Source organism: Chaetodon trifascialis, chromosome 10, assembly GCF_039877785.1.
Source record: "Chaetodon trifascialis isolate fChaTrf1 chromosome 10, fChaTrf1.hap1, whole genome shotgun sequence".
Classification (NCBI taxonomy): domain Eukaryota; kingdom Metazoa; phylum Chordata; class Actinopteri; order Chaetodontiformes; family Chaetodontidae; genus Chaetodon; species Chaetodon trifascialis.
The window spans coordinates 27,045,486-27,065,319 of NC_092065.1; the positions used below are offsets into that span (position 1 = coordinate 27,045,486).

At 45.1% G+C, this 19,834-nt stretch overlaps 1 protein-coding gene across 4 annotated transcripts in view; it reads right to left on the reverse strand.

The window, feature by feature from the left end:
- The window catches only part of znf423 (zinc finger protein 423), a 163,046-nt gene that overhangs the window by 79,744 nt on the left and 63,468 nt on the right, over positions 1-19,834 (reverse strand). For all 4 annotated transcript variants that reach the window (XM_070973118.1, XM_070973117.1, XM_070973115.1 and 1 more), the window contains exons 4-15: positions 7,651-7,828; positions 7,150-7,274; positions 6,846-6,927; positions 6,609-6,684; positions 6,201-6,481; positions 5,812-6,095; positions 5,300-5,680; positions 4,955-5,136; positions 3,780-4,319; positions 3,440-3,590; positions 2,648-3,196; positions 2,250-2,434 (exon numbers count right to left, since the gene is read on the reverse strand). In XM_070973118.1, the coding sequence (XP_070829219.1) occupies positions 2,250-2,434; positions 2,648-3,196; positions 3,440-3,590; positions 3,780-4,319; positions 4,955-5,136; positions 5,300-5,680; positions 5,812-6,095; positions 6,201-6,481; positions 6,609-6,684; positions 6,846-6,927; positions 7,150-7,274; positions 7,651-7,828 (3,014 nt within the window). The remainder of the gene's footprint in view (positions 1-2,249; positions 2,435-2,647; positions 3,197-3,439; positions 3,591-3,779; positions 4,320-4,954; positions 5,137-5,299; positions 5,681-5,811; positions 6,096-6,200; positions 6,482-6,608; positions 6,685-6,845; positions 6,928-7,149; positions 7,275-7,650; positions 7,829-19,834) is intronic.

Here is a 19,834-nt window from a genome sequence, read left to right on the forward strand (position 1 = left end):
GTCCTCCTCCCAGACTCTGGTGACTTCAATCACGCCTCCCTATCTTCCACTCTCCCCACTTTCACCCAGTATGTCGAATGCCACACCAGAGACAATACAACACTGGACACACTGTATGCAAACACTAAGGATGCTTACAGTTCATGACCCCTCCCCCCACTGAGCCTTTCCGATCACAATTTGGCAAACAACCACCAACCATCAGCTATGTGAGAAGATGGTCAGAGGAGTCCAGTATAGTACAGAGGGACGGCTTTGAAACTACTGGCTGGGATGTGTTGTGTTGACACTGACCATTTGAAAACACTGTGCCTGCCAGGAAGGTACGATGTTTCCCAAATAACAAACCCTGGATGTCCCTGAAACTGAGAGCCCTACTGAACGAGAGGAAGAGGTTCTTTAGATCCGGGTATTAAGATGAGCTGAGGTGGGTACAGAGGGAGCTGAAACGGGAGATAAGGAGAGGCAAAGACAGTTACAGGAGGATGCTGGACGAGCACCTGTAGGAAAGCAACGCCAGAGAGGTTTGGAGGGGCCTGAAAACCATCTCAGGTCACAGCAATGACAGTGGGAGGGGCCCAGCATCCAGATTTGACGCTGTTTCTTCTCCACACCCCCTCCCTTCCCCTCGCAGCACCCCTGACACCAGCAGCACCCTCGTCACACCACTTAACCCCCTCTGCTCCATGTCACAGACTACAATCCCCTCCCCCACCTCGCTCAACAGGAGCCACCCCCCCAGTCCCCCCAAAACCTCTCCATAACAGCTGACCAGGTGAGGAAGGATCTCAGGAAGATGAAGGCGAGGAGGGCTACAGGCCCTGATGGCCTCAGCTGCAGATTGATCAGGGACTGTGCAGATCAGCTGTGCAGGGTCATCCTCAACATGAGTCTGAGTCTGGACAGTTTTCCAAAAGCTGGAGTCACAGGGAGCCGAACCACTTCAGGCCGGTAGCCTTTACTTCCCACCTGATGAAGACCTTTGAGAGGATCATACTTAACCACCTCCTTCACCTGGACCCTCTACAAGTTGCATATCAACCAGGCATTGGTGCGGACGATGCAGTCGTCTACTGGCTCCATCAATCTTTCTCATCTGGAGCATACTGGGAGCACGGTGAGGGTCGCGTTATTTGACTTCTCCAGTGCTTTCAACACAATCCCACCATCTCTGTAATGGAGCTGGAGACTGCCACCCGCCACCACAGCATGTGAGGCTTCGTGACTGCATGTCCGATGTGGTAGCTTGCAGCACGGGGGCTCCACAGAGTACAGTGCTCTCCTTTCCACTTCACTCTCTACACATCGGACTTCAGACACAACACAGACAGTTTAGTCACATCCAGAAGTTCTCTGATGATACAGCCATCACTGGATGTGTATCACAGGGGAACGAACTGGAATACAAGGAGGTCATAATCAACCTTGTTAACTAGTGTGAACTGAACCACCTGCACATTAACACCAACAAGACGAAGGAGATGGTGACTGAATTCCAAAGGAAGGTACCACAGACTACACCTGTGAACATCCAGGACTTGGAAATTGAGATCATGGGGGATTATAAATACCTGGGTGTTCACCTTAACCACAAACTGGACTGGACAAACAACACAGATGTCCTGAACATGCGGGGCCAAAGTCATCTGCACCTGCTTAGAAGATTGAGGTCCTTTGGAGTATGCAGGACACTGTTACAAACATTTTAGGACTCTGTGGTGGCATCTGCAGTTTTCTATGCAGTGGTCTGCTGGGGCTGTGGAAGCTCTGAGACAGTCAGCAAAAGACTAAATAAACTGGTCAGGAGAGCTGGCTGTTTCTCAGGTGAGAGCAGGATGTTAGCCAGGCTGACATTGATCATGGGCAACCCATCCCACCCCCTGCACGAGAGAGTGGGGGGCTCCTTCAGTAGCAGACAGTTAGATCCGGCAGTTAGATTACGTAAGAAAGAGCGGTACCGCAGGTCCTTTATTCCAACAGCTGTCAGACTGTTTAACGCCAGCATCATGTAATGTACCTCTGTGCTGACGCTGACTTTCCAATTCTACATGATAAACATTCTGCATCATGTTTGTTTCTGGTTTGTTTTTTGCACTACTTTTATCAATGCTAATATATGTTCACATTATCCACTTCATCTGGTGCAAAACCATTACACCTTGCTCAATTTTTAAGTTGTTGTATTTTTTTCTCTCACTATTTGTTATCCATGTAGACACACAGGCTTGAAAACAGTAATGTAACAATACCTTGTGTTCAGTGAGGGTTAGCAGAGACGGGAAACGCTCGCCACAAATTGGACACATGTAGTGTTTGGCAGGGCCGCGATGTGTCTGGGCATGCTCACGAAGTCCATTCTCAGAGAAGAATGTTCTGGAGCACACATTGCACTTGTGGTTGCCCTTGATGAAGTCTGCCTTCTTCTTTCGAGAACCTGATACAGAAAATTACTTTCATCATCACAGATGTATTATTCTTACCACCATATTTATAGGAGTTAAATACAATTATGACCCCTGACTTCAAATGATGAAGTAAATATGCAAAACATTTTTTTAATACATTATAAAAAAAGTTACTTGTAATCAAACATTAACATTAAAGAATCTCTCAAAGCAAACAGCGGATGATGGAAAACAACTCTTACCAGCATCATCTTCTCCCGGTCTAATATTATGGTCACGCAGCCGGTGGTTCTGCAGAAGCGACTCCATGGTGTAGGCCGCTCCACAAATATCACAGGCATACATTGGCTCTGAATTGTCCAAATCCTCCTCACCCCCACTTGCCTCATGGCTGTTGGCTGCATCTCCTGCCTGGCCGCCTCCCCCACTCTTCAGCAACATGTTCTGCAGGTCAGCTTGTTCAGCAGCTGCCACTGTTGCTCTTTCAACGCCTCCCGCACCTCCATTGCCACTACTTCCTCCTCCTCCTCGCTTGGAGGACTGTGCCAGCCCATTGGGCGTTCCGTTCTGACTCCCACTGCTCCCTGTGCCACCTCCATTGCCAGTGATGTTGCCACCATCGAAGATGCAGTGCTTCTCCCTTAAGTGTCTCTCTAGCAGTGAGATGGCATGGAAAGCTTTCCCGCAGAAGCGACACGTGAACTTCTTGCTGTGTGTGGTGATGTGGCATTGCAGCTCCACCTCTGTGCCAAATGTCTCTCCACAGAAAATGCACTTTCGGGGTTTGAGTCCTGTGAGACAGAAGTCAGGTAGAGATACGGTAATTCAATCTCAATCTATCCTACAAGGCTGGTGTCACGTTAGCAATGTAGCAACTCCAGATCTTCATTCAGTTGGTAAATGTTTGTTGCTCATCTTATCATATTCTCTTTGGTTTTACTACCAACACTATGATCATCAGGCATTTTTTCCAGATTGCCAATTCTACTTTTCTAAAGACCCTTCGCACATGATCTTAGAAAGATGTGTTGTACCTGCTCCGAGACCTCCCATGAGGCCTGACCTCTGACCCAGGTGGTTATGCTTAACATGGAGCTGAAGATCTGTCTCCTTCCTGAAGTCCCAGGCACAGGCTGTGCAGCGAAACAGCTTCTTCTCATTGCTATGCTTCACTGCCAAATGCACCTGAATGGAAGAAGGTGGAAGGAAGAAGCAGTCCGAGATGTTTCATTTCCCTGGTTGTTTCACTAATGTATTCATTTTACAAACCATATAGCACACATATTTATTTGTTTATGCACTTCTGTGAGATTTCTTTGTAAAAATAAAAACAGAAAATAGGCTACACGCACATGAAGGAAGCTGTCACATTACCTGTATGGAGACCTTGGAGTCAAAGACCTCCTGGCAGAGAGTGCAGTGGTACAGGACAAATGTGTGCATATCCAGCAGGTGTTTCTGCAGGTCATCTACTGAGGAGAACTGCTTATCACAGCTCTCACACACATACTGCGTCGATGTGGTGGTGTAATGCACTGTTAAGTGTTGAAGCAATGCCTCTTGGGATTCAAAGTCCTCCTTGTTGCACTGTGGGCAGGACTGGCGTCTCAGCAGCATCTCCAGGTGTGACTTTAGGTGGGTCTGGAAACCCTCAAAACTGGCAAATCGCAGGTCACACTGGTTGCATGGGTAGTCCCCATTGCTCCCCATGGAAGGGGTGGAGTCCCCTCCCAGTCTGTGGCGTTTTGGGGAGGAGATCTCTACATCAGAGGAGGCGGGGCTTAAGTCTGCAACCTTTGCCTGCCGTTTGTTGTTAGCCAATGGGATGTTCTTGTGGTTCTCCTTTATGTGCTTAGTAAGCTTGAGGAGTGAGCCGAAGATGGGAGAATTGGTGCAGTAAGGGCAGGAGTAAACCTGTACATGGATAATAACTCTTTACTTAAGATTTTTATACACTGACAAAAACTGGTGCTTAGCTCTAGCAGAGTAAAACAGAAGATGGGAAATATATTTATATATAGAGAGAAAGACAAAGACAGAGAGAGACAAGCATAGGTCATGAACTAAAGTATCACCATAACTTTGCCAGTTCAGGTACAGTCCAGATATAACAAACTGATGATTAACACATCAATTATTATGAAACTGAAAACATTACAAAGCCAAGTCTCTTAGTATTAGTAAGCCCTAGTATAATGTATAAGAATCAAGGATCTGGTGGTCGAAATTTTGAATTTCAAGAAAGCAGTGCATGGATAGTTTGTTGTCCAGCACCTGTGACCAAGAACCCACTCCAGCCAATATTTACCCACAATAACTACAGACTGACCATGAGCCATATGCTTCATTTAACACTCATACCAAAGTATAAAAAACTAACTGATTAAATAGGAATCTGCTCATTACTCAGCTCGACCACTGATTGGTAATAGCTTTGACGTGCAAAGACAAGGAAGTTGTCTCTGCACACGTCACACAATTCTTATCAGCTCTGATTAAAAGATTGTTCTTCACTAATTGATAATAATAAATAACTAATTGATTCTCACCTCCATGAAGGATTGCGATGTAGCCTGTAGTACAGGAGATTCCAGTTTGGCCACCGCTCCACCCCCTGCAGCTCCACCCCCTGCAGCGGAGGTGCAGTGAGTCTGCTGAATGTGTTCTGTCAGTGACGACTCCGTCAAGAATCCCATGGAGCACTGGTTGCAGAAGAAAGCATGGTTCCCTTCTAGGATGGAGAAATTAAGTCACATTGTTACATACCCTTAAATTACAAGCAAAGGGAACCGTATCATATTACAGCAGCCTTTCCCAGGCTGGACACACCATACTTTCACATATTTCAGCTACTTTCCATTGTGGAGGAAGAGTAGCTTTCTTCAACAACAAACCTAATGTGGTGGATCCTGCCACAATGCCACCAGGAACGCAGTGCGACACTCTGATGTGTTCCTGCAGAGAGTTGATGTCTCCAAACATGTCTGGGCAGTAGTTACAGTGGAATGCTGTAACATTAGTGAACTGCAGCAGAGGGAAAGCTGCTGCTGCTGTGCCTATGGCTCCTCCACTGCCACGGTGAGCTTTGCGCACATGTTCATTGAGGTTGTAGAGCGTTGGCAGAGTGTCCAGGCAGAGATGGCATGTGTGGCTCTGCTGCGGCTTATCTGCATGAATGGTCTTCAAATGGATCTCCAATACTGCCAGGCTGTGGAAGTCTCTCTTCGAGCAGTAAGGGCAAGAGTACGTCACTTTACCCCAGTTCCCTCCTCCACCTGTAGATACAGAAAAAGTGCTACTTCAAAAATACAGTTTTTACTCAGTTTTTTAAGCCAAGTGTTGGCTATCAAATCAAGAGATGTAACTGCAGTGTCTACTCTGTAGAGAAATGACTACTGAACCTTACCTCCACCTTGATGACCCAAGCTTATCCCAATCTCATCCACAGTGTCTGTGCCTCTTCTGCGGCCTCGATCAATACCCTGGCTAGGCTTTAGGGTAGAGTCCGGCGTGGAGCCTCTCTCCAGGCTGGCACTAGAGTCCGGAGTGGCCGAACTCATTGAGGCCACACTGCCCAGCGCAGGGTCGGGACTGGCAGCGCTGTGATTGGAGGAGTCAGGCTGGCGATGGCTGTCTAGGTGGCAGTAGACATCCTCCACAGATGGGAACTGTTCTGAGCACACAGGACATCTGGGGGTACAGAAAAAGACCATTAAAATGCAAGTTCCATTCCAGCAGTCCACATTAATGAAAATCAGTGGTTTGAAAACTTTAAAAAGCAAAGCTCTGTAGTACTTGTGTTTGCGGTTGGCATGCTGTGTTTCAATATGCATGAGGAGAGAAGCCTCGTCTAGAAAGATCTCAGGACAGTGGATGCATTGCAAGTCGGCACGGTCAGACAGCTGGGGGTGTCTGGTCAGGACGTGTTTCTCTAACTCGTCTGTCTGGCTGAATGTCTCCTCACAGTAATCACACATATACAGGTCCTGCTCCAGATCACCATCTCCTCCTGCTCCTTTCTTTCCCCCATCCCTCTCACTCCTAAGTGCAAGATGCTCTCGGTTTTTGCGGTGAGCCTGCCAGAGCCAGAAAGTAGCCAAGATTTAAAAAAGCGTGTGTTGTAAAAAAAATTATCAAAATGCTTTCATATTCTGACAATAAACTAGGGCTTCTCCTTGAAAATAAAAACGTATCAGCTGTTACCTGCATGTGGCTCTGCAGTGATGAGGTGGAAGAGAAGCCACGCTTACACACACTGCACTTGAATGGTTTACTGGAGCTAGAGGTGCGAATAAAAAGAAACAGCCATGAAACAGAAATTAATCAGTCAACAAGTGTAACACTGGAATCAAGGGTACAAAACTAAATACTGAACATCACGTGAACATTTCAATCAACATCAAGTACAGATTTCATGATAATAGGATCAGAAGCAGTTGCCTGTGTGTCTTCAGATGGATCTTCAGGTGATCAGAGCGGGAGAATGCAGCTTCACACTCCTGACAACTATACTTCTTATCTCCTGTATCAATTAACAGATTTATGAGAGATCATTTCCTCAGAGAAAAAACATCATATTTAAACTGCAAAACACTGACAACCAGAATACATGTTGCCATTGGCAGAAGAAGTATTTTAAAAATATCCGTTTTTTTAAATTACTGTGGATCAGCTACCCGCTGCCTCTTAATATGCCAATGCATGCTTAGTGTGACAAAAATCCAGGACCTATTTTATGATCTACCTGTGTGGAGTTTGACGTGACGGTCTCTGCTCCTCTTGTGTTTGAACAGACGACTGCAGAAAGTACACTTGAAAGGCAGCTTGTCACTGTGGATCTGCTCATGGCGCTTCAGGTAGCTCAGGCGGCTGAAGATGAGCAAGAGGAGACAGATGATGATTCGCCATTCGCGAAGGCTCATAATAAAAACCATTTCTTTTTATTTCAATGGCATTTTTAAGAGTTTAACAAAAGGAAACATCAATACCAAAACGCGTTATAGTAGTAACTACATTTCTGATAAAATCTGATGTATGTGACAGCATAATGTAAAGATTAATGAGAAATGTATTCACATCACTACTCTTTATTCATGTGCACATTGATATTAATGTGTGGGACATGAGGGTGCAATTAAACAGCAAAATATGACATTTGTCTTATTTTCTGCAACACACCATGCGTGCCGGTGCACCGGGATGTCACCTGCAGCATCTTGGGGAACCAAACATGTGAGTTTTATACCTGAAGGATTTATCACAGAACTGGCAGGGGTACGGCAGACCAGCACCTCCTTCCTCCTCACCGCCAGTGGCCATGCCGAGATCACAGCAGCCATCGGGCATCTGTGAGGGTGACGCCACATCTTTACTGGAGGGAGAGGAAGGCACCCAGGACAACCCTGCTGTGTCATCATCACCATCTGACAGAGAGGAAAGCAGTCACAAGAAATAAAAAAATGAAAACAAAATTGTTTGCAGCAACAAAGAAAAATACATATTTTGCAGCCCGCTACAAGATTTAGAAAAAAAGAGAGAGACAGGTGAGCACACACAGAAGAAACTGGGGGTAAAACAGGGAGCATTAAAATGATTAAGAAGTTATATTTTTTTTGAAGGAAGACAGGAGAGGCAGCCTGTGGGAGTTCACATGAGAAAAAGATGATATTAAAAAAAACTGAACACATTTATCCTGCTTACACACACACACACACACACACACACACACACACACACACACACACACACACACACACACGCACACACACACACACATGCACATATACAGAAGGAAAATGAGGATGGCAGAAAAAAGGGGAGAGTGAAAAAGAGAGAGACACTCTCCGGCAGCAGCAACATCTAAATAGAAAGCTCCAAGAACTATGTATCCCCGACGGAGCCCAGAAATAAGGACAGAGTGTATTTTCTCTCCCTTCACCCTCCCTCTGCACCCATCCCTCGTTCCATCCCTCCCTCCATCCCCAAGGACCATAGATCCGCCTCATCATATTTGCATTAGGGCCTTGGCAGATTGAAACGTTGGAAAAGCGATTAAGAGATGTGGAGAGCAGTGTGGAAAGATGGCGATATCCGCTCCCTTTATCTGTCATACAGAGGAGATTATGCATTGCTCTTTTCCTTTTTCGTCCCTCCCACTTTTTTCCCCTCCTGTGTAGTCTGGTACAGAGGAGACAAAAAGGCCATGACTCCTTTAATAGAGACTTCAGAATGGACTCAAGGTGACAAAAGAGGGGCCTGAATAATGCTTGATATTGTTCTGTTCTTCTTTGTGAGCTCTGTGAAGCAGCGAAGTTCGGCTGTTTAGCATTCGCCCGACAAACGGAAAGAAGAGAGTCGATGAAGAGAGATAGTTATATCAACTAGACCAGCAAGAAATGAAAGACTGGAAATAAAGAAACTAGAGAGAGTGGAAAAAGTCTGATGTGATCTGCCAATATTCATCATAAAGCCAATATTTCTGTACATATACAGACGCTCCAACACTTGTGCAGAGGAGAGGCTTCTTCTGATAATTTTAGAAACCTCTCCAAAACACACACCTCAACCAACTCTTTTCTGTCTTCTCTGTGTGTGTCTGTGTGTGTGCAGTCCACTGTGTATTGCGCCTTGCAGAGGGGGTGGAAAGGAGATTCTTGTGATGAATCGATCGCAGAGAAAATGTAGGCAATGTGATGAGCAAATAGAACTCTGCAGGGGAGTCAGGGTTAAAAAAAACTGTAAAATCATGACATAAATTTGACTGGAAGCAAGAAGGAAAATAAAAAAGGTTTAAGAAAACATAAGGAATAGAGATATCAACATGAGGCTTAACAGCAAGGCAAGAGGGAGAGAGAGTGGTTGACTGAGTGAGCGAGTGAATGAGACAAATGGGACGGGGGAGACAGAAAAATGAGGGCATGAAGAAAGGAAAGAAGGAGGATGAAGTGCATGGCAGCACTGACAGGATGGAAGAAGAAGAAGAAACAAACAATATGTCATCCTAGAGCACACAGTGACTGAAATGAGTGCAGAGGAGAAACATAAATCAGAAAGATGAGAAATGAGAGACGGTGTGATGAGCGGACTTGAGAGGAAGGTACAGAAAAACTGGGGGAGAATTAACAAATTATGTAACTAATACGCGACGCTAATTTCAAATGAATAATAATAATCAAACATTTCTCACATTACTGTGAGCATGTCATCAGAAAATTGAACATTGTCAGAATTTTGTTGCTCAGCGGTCCTCAGACTCTCTAATGTGTTAAGCAGATGAATTTGTTGCAGCTGTTCGAAATCTTTTTTGAAATAAGTTTGGTTCAAGGCCTGCAGGGGCACAACCAGTTTGTGTTTGTGTCGATTTTTTATTATTATTATTTTTCTGACACATCAGCTTGAATTGCTGTGAGCTGGAATGAGCTGGAAACATGAAGCTGCCCCATAACTGGAAACAAACAGAACTTGCTGTACTTTGACTCCATCGACACCAAAATGGGCATACAGGACTGAGATACGCATTGCTTTTAGAAAAGAGTGAGATCTGTTGAAAAACACGCCATCAAGCATCAATGTTTGAAAGGGCCAGAGCTTAGCAGGAAAATGGTCACTGGTTTGTCCAATCAAACGTGTAAAATATCTTCAGGCCGTGATTGGAAATAGGCCTACCGAAGCATTCTCAGCCCAACCTACAGGGGGTGCCACAAATCCCAAAAACATAAACCTCAAAACACAGTGGACATCATTTCAGTTTAGGTGCACTTGCTTTGGGGGCAAGTATTAACCAAAATATGAAGTGCCATATTGATTGGCTCAAGTGGACATGCCTCATTACATATTTGCTAATAACTCAAGATGCATTTGAGAAATCCTGATTAAAATCACAAGAGGAATCCGATGCTATCCATGCTAGCTCCTAAACGTACCCATCGAGTTTCTTTCAAATCAGACGGAGGGCCGAATGGCGGGAGTGCGTTATTATTGAAATTCTGTCTCTTGGCTCTGCAAAGTAGGATTCAGCTGTCAAACAACCAGGCACAAACAAATATTTAACCCAAAACAGTCAGCTATGGTTAAGCAACAAAAAAAAATGTTCGGAAAAACCAAATAGCGAAGAAGCGGGAATAAATGAAACACCAGACCAGTATGAGTTAGTTTGATGGTAAAGTTTCTGAGGTGGGAAAGTGGGAGGAAAAGAGACAGAGAGAAAAGGAGACTGGATAAGAAGCAGATTCAGCCAGAGCAAGAGGGAGAAATCACTTTTTGGGGGGGGGGGGGTGTTGAGAAAGAAGGGGAGGAGAGATTAGCGTCATTAAAGAGCCCTAATCCTCTGACTAGCGTGGCTGGCGCTAAAATGGAGGATCACACGGATTTTTAACGGCGCCTTTGTCAGTCAGCCGCGAGGGGACCTGCCAAGACAAGGCCGAATGGCAAACTGGGAGAAACTGAAGGATGGGGAGGGGGGAGCGAGGAAAATTCCAATGAAAAGTTAAATTAGAGAAGAATCCTCGAGAGAAGATGAGGAGGATGGATGGTTGAGGGAGGGGGATTGGAAAGAAGAAAGGTGGAGAAAAAGTGGTTGGAGAAAAAGAGAAAACAGGCAGGAGCAGGCGGACGCCGACACACGCTGTTCCTCCCCCCGTCCTCCCTCCTCTCTGTTCTTCTCTGGCGAATGAAAATGTACGAGAGAAGCAGAATGGGGGACCGCAGGGCCCCAGCAGCTCCGCTCCCACTTTATCTCTCACTCTGCAGTCTTCTCCTTTCCCATGCATTCCCTCTATCCTTCATCCCTCCCTCTGTCCCCAGCAGTCCCTTTACTCCTCTGTCTTCATTCTTCATCCCTCTTACACTACCCCACTACCTCCCTCCCTCTGTTAGCTTTCATGTTGTTACTCATTACAGCACTGACATCTCTCCCTCCGTCCCTCGATCGCTCCAACAATCTCTCCCCTACTGGTGTTGGCCTTCACCCCCGTGTCTTGGCCTGGACAGGGGGTGGTGGCGGGTGGGGGGAGTGGGGGGGCTGGGGGACAGATGGACAGAGTCCGAACTCCAGAGAAGAGGGAGAAGATGGCGGAGTGAAAGAAAAAAGAGGAGGAGAGGAGAGCAGAGGAGAGGAGAGAACCCATGAGTCCACAATGAAAAATGGAAACGAGCAGAAAGAACACACATGCAAAACACACACACACACACTCCCCACGTCTCTGGTAATAGGCCAGACAGTGTGACAACGTGTGGACGATACCGCCTTGATGAGTCACTCTACAGAAGAGACACACACGCTGATCAATTTCTCTTCATGTTTCTGCCCCCCCATCTAAACTCAGTAACTTTGTCATGACTGTCACACAGAGAGAAAACATATCAAAGCGGCAGAAGATGCAACTCTTATTAAAAGAAACTTTAGAGACCACTTTGATCGTCAGATGTGATGATTATTGACTCTATCGGCCATTCAAGAATTTTACAATGAAAACAATTCGGCAAATTTGAAATATTGCAAAGTATTTCTAAATGTCTGATGGCTGTTGCCGTGAAGTTGGGCTTACATGGAACCAGCACTCAAGAATATTAGTTCATTTAGTTCGTTCTGAGTGACGCCGTCTGCTAACTGCCTGAAATGGAAACATAATCCATGTATGTTGTGCTTTCTGTCTTTTCTATCGCTTTGATGTTTGAATCAAAGCTCAGCTGGTAGCAGCAAAAACATTTCAGCTCCCAGTGCTGCTACTACAAGTGCTAAAACTGCCTATTACCAACAGTTACATCCAGAAAATACAGTATCAACGTTATAAATGAGGAACACATAAAGTGTTAAACATGCAACTAACGAATGGAATTTCCTGAAGATGACAGGCCTCTACATGCCAAAAAAAATGGATTTAAATGACAAACAGCACTTTTTATATTTATATTAGTTATATATCAAAGGAATTAACAAAGGTTTACCACACCTTTATCAAAACCTTAAGGCTAATGCTAACGCTAACAGGGCTGTTACTCCAAATATCAATGTGTGACTCTGTCAAGGAAACCTGCTTCCTGACATCATCCCAAGTGAAATGAATGTTTATATCTTGGGCTTTGCTGTCTTCCTGTTCAAATTTAAATCCTCCAATCAGCCTGGTTTTCTCTCCATGCCTTAAACCTCCATCCCCATCCTCCCACCTACCTCTCCCTTCCACCTTTCTGTTTGGCCATCAGCCCAGACCTGCACCTTTCCCAGCAAGACCCCTGCTGACCTCCTATCCCTCCATCTCTCTCTTACTTCATCCCTCCTTCCATGGCTCCCCAGGCACCTTCTGATGGCCCCAGGCTGCCCCAGGCATGCACACACACACACACACACACACACACACACACACACACACACACACACACACACACACACACACACACACACACACGCACCCATACACACAGCCCCAGACTCACCACAGGGGGCAGAAAAACAACTTCCACCCTTGGCTCTCTCTAGGCAGCCCAGCACACACTGACTTTTATTTTTTCTCTCTCACACACAGAAACACACATGAACATGCAAACGCAATTAGAGTCGAATTTGTGATCCAATACGGAAGAGTTACGCTTGATGGAAAACAGGCATATCACACACTCGTCTGTCATAACTCCAGCTCGATCTTCATTGTTGTAAAGAACATCCTGCAGGTTAAAAACAATACGGGCTGAATCCTTTCGCTGTAGATGGGCAAAAGCCTGGATCAAAACTTAGGTTTGCATGATTTGTGTTTTTCCTTTTTACTGAGACTATTTCAAAGGCTGTTCAGTGACCATAATCCAAGTAATCGTCCACTCTTGGCTTTACAGCCACCCTACAAGGTTTAAAATACTACACATGGGATAGCTTGACAAGACAGTGCCACACCATATGAGTGGGCTCGCATTATGAATGTTGCATTATGAGAGTTGCACAACAGGATGATATATTTGACCAGTCACAGAAAACCATTTCTGTCATTTCTGTTTCCACAGAAATACTGACAAGTGACCAGCTTCTAGCTGTCTGTTCTTGTAGCGACATGATTTCATGAGATGCTAACAAGTTGGTCTACACGCATACAAAAGTCTGCAAAATGCATCCACAACATGGTTAGCTGTTAGCCGGGTGCAGCTATTCACACATGTACGCACATTGCTGCGTTCTGGTCTGTGCGCAGAGGACCCACAGTCCTCTGCTACTGTCCTTGTGGCTCAAATGGGACACAGTCTGAAGGAACAAACACACACACAATCACACACACACATGCCACAGCGAGGACAGATAGGAATGATACAGCAGTCTGTCTGAGGCTTGAGTCCTTGAGGACACAATGGATGGACACACACACACACATTCACACACACAGACTCAGCAGGCTGTAGGGACCCTCACCTTCTGCCTTGGGAATGGGTCCGGCTGCCTTGACGCTTTTGGGCGCCAACTGTTCCATATGGGCAGTGTGTGTTTGTGTCTGTGTGTGTTTGAGTGTGTTGAGGGCAGAAGGTTAGGGGCATGGGATGGGGGTGGGTGGACAGTGAGCTGGCAGATGACAAGATTGTTGCTACCACACAGCATGCAGTAATATACTGTCTACAAACATAAAACAGTGTATAACACACACACGAACATACACAGAACAGCTCAACGTGTAAAGACAAGGGAAGTGCACGTCACTGAATTATTAAAGTTCATTTGTACTAAAATAAATTACAAATATCAGGGGTGATACTGTACACCACAGTGCCATCAAGGTGAAAAGTATGAGGCAGTGAATAGTCACCCTAATCACTGAAGATACATAACCATCAGTATCTCTGGTCACATTCAAAAATGTTTGTATTTTTAAGGAATTTTTGGGCTTCACAAGAGAGATTACAGAAAAAAGATGACAGGAAATGAGGAGAGTGACACGGGGAAACAGCATAGGGTAACAGTGCCTGGCTGAACGTGAAGTGAGAGCGTTGCAGTTTGGACTCAATGCTTTAACCCCCTAGGCCACCAGGGCACTCTGAGGTTTAAGTATTAATACCAATAAAGTGTACTACAACGTGCTTCCACAGGTATAGAAAGAGCCAGAAGACATGAGCAGTTACATACACGCAACAACACACAGTTTCTCTCCCGCACACACAAGCATGTAGAGGAGGGCTGGCATCAGCTTCCTCTGACCACACTTCCCTCCTTTTCTCATGCTCTCTCTTTTCAAACTCTTTCTCAACGAGCCCGTTATCTCACTGTGTGCTGATTTCATCCACTCTCGTTACACTGCCTCTTCTCTACCTCAGGTCAAAATACAGAGCAAGGCATTAACTGTGAGTCCGTTCACGGTTCTATTCCCTGCGTGGGAAATTCCTCATCTCTCCCTCCTCCGTCCTGTTCTGTCCATTTCGTCTGCTGTTTGTTCACTCAGAATTGAGAACCAGCTGTTAGGCAGTGCTAGATAAACAACAACACCATGCCAATACACACACATTGTACAGTACATCACATATGCACACATGTTTGCATGACCACACACACATGCTGTTGTGTGCATGCCGGCTACATCATCTATTTATAATAAACACTCACCTGAGTCACACACACACATATATATGCACACACTTGATTCACTTCTCTTGCACACATGCTCATAAGTGCACACACTCACGCACATAAAGAGACCCTTGGATGTTTACAGAAATAGCATCATTGAGTACCCACAGAGCTGTAATAACACACATATAGTTATGATTAACAACAGCTGAGTTATACGTTTCAAGCATTATTAGTGCTGCCTTGTGAATAATGATGGATAATTACCTCATATAGGTTCATGTGTGCACTCATCAGTTTAAAGTAAAATGGATGTGACTGATCGAGGGATGTATCAACAATATTACTTCACGCACAAACACGTCGCCTGCATTCACCTACGCATATGTGGGACCCATAAATAAGTGATGTAGGCAGCTGGAGCCCGCTGTTACACACATACACACTGGTAAACAAACCTATTTTTGGATATTTAACAAATACACCAAAAACACACACAAATGGTGTTTTTAACCATCTTGGAAAACCCGTCCATCTACAGCAAAACAGGTGAAGCGATGCAGGTGCATAAGCTGCAAAAGAAGGATTTAAGGAGAGACTGAGAGAAAGGAAGAGCTAAATTAAGGGGAGAGAGAGAGAGAGAGAGAGAGAGAGAGAGAGAGAGAGAGAGAGAGAGAGGCAATGAAGCTCCTGATGTCCCAATGGAGATACTGGGGGGGGGGGCTCTGCACCCAGGGGATGCTGTGAGAGGCGGGTACCTCCCACCCACTGCTCCTCTTCCCTCCCTTCCCTTCTGGAGGACAGGATCCTGGACAGCCCCCTTCTCACAGCTCCTAAACCCCCCCTGAGAGGAAGACATGCACACGCACAGACACACACACATAGGCATACGCAATGAAGAGGAGTCCCCAAGGAAGGAGCGGAGCAAAGCAGAACACCTGGACCTGCCACTAGTGACACACTCAGGGATTAGAGGCACAGACGGCAAGAGAGATGGAGAGAGAGAATGCACACACATACTATATCCATCCAGAAAGAAATATGAATAAACATACACAAACACATGCAAGCACTAACAAATGGCAACTCAACCTAATTAAGGAGGCAGAAACATGGAGGCGCATTCAGACAGACCGCTAGAAGAATTTTCACCTGACTTTTATGAAATGAGCTTGAACTCTTAAGTACACGCGTGTGTGTGTGTGTGTGTGTGTGTGTGTGTGTGTGTGTTGTGTGTGTGTGTGTGTGTGTGTGTGTGTGTGTGTGTCTGACAGTAGTGCAGGGGTGCAGATATTTTTGGCTATGACTGTATATGCAGCAACTAAATTCTTATGTTTGTCACTTTCACACACTCCACAAACAGCTTTGCTCCTCTCACAGACAAGCAGCAGTCTGCTTTTACTTATCAAAACACACACAGAGTGTGAGACATACATATGCCAACACAAGGTCAGTCAGAAAGGGAATAATCCCCAAGTATCAAGTTCAATGTGATGGAGGAGAAGCGAAGGTTTCAAAACAAACCATCCAGAAAAGAGACTCCAGTGTGAACTAGAGACCGCACACTGGCTACAACAAAGAGCAGCGCTCAGACTCACACAGGGAGGGATGCACAGACAGAAAAAAAGTGGATTTGGGAAGAAAAAAATAGTGTGTGAGTGTGTGTGTGTGTGTGTGTGTGTGTGTGTGTGTGTGTGTGTGTGTGTGTGTGTGTGTGTGTGTGTGAGAGAGAGAGAGAGAGCTGGTGACATGAAACAGATCAAAGGGGGGAGAGGACAGCAGGGCAGGGAAGGAGAAAAGACAAAGAGAGAGAGTGGCCGGGGGGCCCCGTAATTACAACCTACATCCGCCAAGCTGAGCCATGTGTGACTGTGCGTTTGTGTGTGCGCGGGCATGCGTGTGTGTGTGCATCGGTAGTCCAAGCATGGCTGTGGAATGAAGAGTGTTTAGAGGGAAAATTGTTGCCTTCTACACACACACACACACACACACACACACACACACACACACACACACACACACACACACACACACATACACAGCTCCCAATTTCTTCCTACTATGACTGCCCAACATTAACAAATTAGAAAAAAAAATACAGAGACACACACATACATATACACACAGGCACACACAGGTGCACACACACACAAACACACAGTTATAACAACAAACAAAACAGTGCAAAAACTGGGGTATCTAAACAACTTGCAGAGCAGAGACATGCACACAAACCTGGTCATATAGCATGCATCAAATAAAATAAAATAAAATAAAATAAACTTTTAATCAAAGTTAAAGGTCATTAATGACTCAGGCATACATAATTTACAAAATATAAGCACACACACATGTAAGCGTCTGGCTGGTAGCACTCTATAGTAATGAACTCAGGGGGGCTGCGGTGGAGGGGCGCGGGTGGTTTGTCTGCAGGGCAAAAAAGCAGACTGCTCTAGGACCCAAACTATTGTCCAGCACCCCGCTAACTTCAAACACACACACGCACACACACACACACACTGTAGGCATGGAGCTGATGAACATACACACACAACAGAAAGTCACACGCTGGTGGTGCAATTAGTCCCATGAAAAATAACTCATGTAAAACTGACATTACATTTGACAAAACTACTCAACGAATGGCAACAAGGTACCTGGCTAACACACTGCTCAAAGCATTGGCATCACATGCTTTCTAAAGCACAACAATTAAAAGGTCACCCTAACCCTACTTGTTACAAGAAACATAACATCACAATCACAACATCGAAGATCAACGTCATACATGAAAATTCATACAGAAATAAACTTCAGTATCCTGGCAGAGGTTTAAAGAGGAGTTTTTAAAAGATCCCAGTGCTCTTCAGGAGACACACTTTATCATGAAACGGTTTGGTTTTTTAGATTCGGTATATAAAGAGTGTGCCACACGTTGCCAGGGATGGTCACTGGAAGATTCCTCTTGTTCTGGGTTTTACTTCATAATCATTGCACTGTGGTCTAAAGACAGGTGGTGCTTCTTTTTCTTCCAGACGGCTGGCATCTGCTGTAGAGATGCTCCTGGTGCACTTTACCCACTACACTCAATCCAGCATTAGAGCAGACTAGATGTAACAAATCTTGAACACTTGGCAAATGTAGCAAAGTAAAAAGTAGATCACTCACTCAGAAATATACTTGGGTAAAGAGCACAAGTACAGCAGGTAACAGAAGTATTATTGTGTGGGACAGTAGCAGTATGGTTGTGTTATTGGTGACGTGCATTGAATTCTTTTTTTTCCACAACTGTCCACACCTCTGTCTTTTTATGCCTCTGTCTTTCACTCGACCATTCAGTGCCATCACCAGGCCAAAACACCTGTACGGCTGGTCGTCCACCTACAGAAGAGCCATCGCCCTGAGTAAACCTTCATTCCTCCATCTCTCTCTCCTTCCTACCCTCTCTCCTCTATCTCGTTCCCACCACCCTCCCCTCTGCAGAGGAGCAAGCTAAAAGCACAAGCATGCCCCAAAATTAATTTAAACGGAGGAATTAAATTAAAAGCGAAGCCTCAGGAGTTTTATTATGTACTAACGTTTGAACCGTTCACTTGGATTGTATTACTAAAACATGAATAATTAAGGAGTGGTGGGGGCTATTATTGCATCAGGAAAGAGGAGGAAAAACACATGATCCTTCTGGAATGGATTTATGGACTGATTGAGTCTGTTAAAAGACGCTGAATTTGTGGGATGTGGATGTACAAAAGTAGGAAGGACACTGGCAAACATTGCAAATTGGTGCATGGTGATTATGCTGGTACAGTATACTGTGACCAGGCCTGTTGTGAGGGGCTGAGTGTAAGGCTATCTGCCCATGCTCTGACTGAATCTTTTCAGTATGTTTGCATGTACCAAACAATTACAAAAGAACCCAAAAACTCGGCCTATTTCTTGAAGGAAATTAGGTGGCACGTGGTAATATTACTGGGTTGTTAATAGAGTTCAAAAAGAAGGAAAAACTTGTGCATGCATAAACGCAGGTTCACTGGAAAATAGCACAGTGGTGCATTCTGTCACAGCATGGGTACAATTGTGCTTCACGTTTACTTTGAAATTTTTACAGATGTTTTAATGGGAGCCCAGAGTGATCTGGACTTAGAACGTATCTCTGAAACTGCTTTACAATGATTTTATGTCCACAAAGTCCCATATATAAAAACCCACACATCCACTAATGACCAAAATTACCCTGAGAACACAGCGACGACTCATCCAAGAGGTCACAAAAGACACCACAACAACATCCAAAGAAGTGCAGGCCTCACCTGCCTCAGTTAAGGTCAGTGTTTATGACTCCACTTTGAGAAAGAGACTGGGCAAAAATGGCCCGCATGGCAGAGTTCAAAGACGAAAACCACTGCTGAGCAAAAAGAAGATAAAGACTCGCCTCAGTTTTGCCAGAAAACATCTTGATGATCCTCAAGACTTTTGGGAAAATACTCTGTGGGCTGACGAGACAGAAGTTGAACTTCTTGGAAGGTGTGTGTCCGATTACATCTGGTGTAAAAGGAACACAGCATTTGATGAAAAGAACATCACACCAACAGTCAAACATGGTGGCGGTAGTGTGATGGTCTGGGGCCACTGAAGACCTGCTGTGGTAAGTGGAACCATGAATTCTGCTGTCTACCAAAAAATCCTGAAGGAGAATGGCCGACCATCTGCTCATGACCTCAAGCTGAAACGCACTTGGGTTCTGCATCAGGACAATGTTCCGAAACACACCAGCAAGTCCACCACTGAATGGCTTAAGAAACACGCTCTCAACCCTCCAATGAGGCTGAATTACAACAGTTCTGCAAAGATGAGTGGACCAAAATTCCTCCACAATGCAGTGAAAGACTCACTGCCA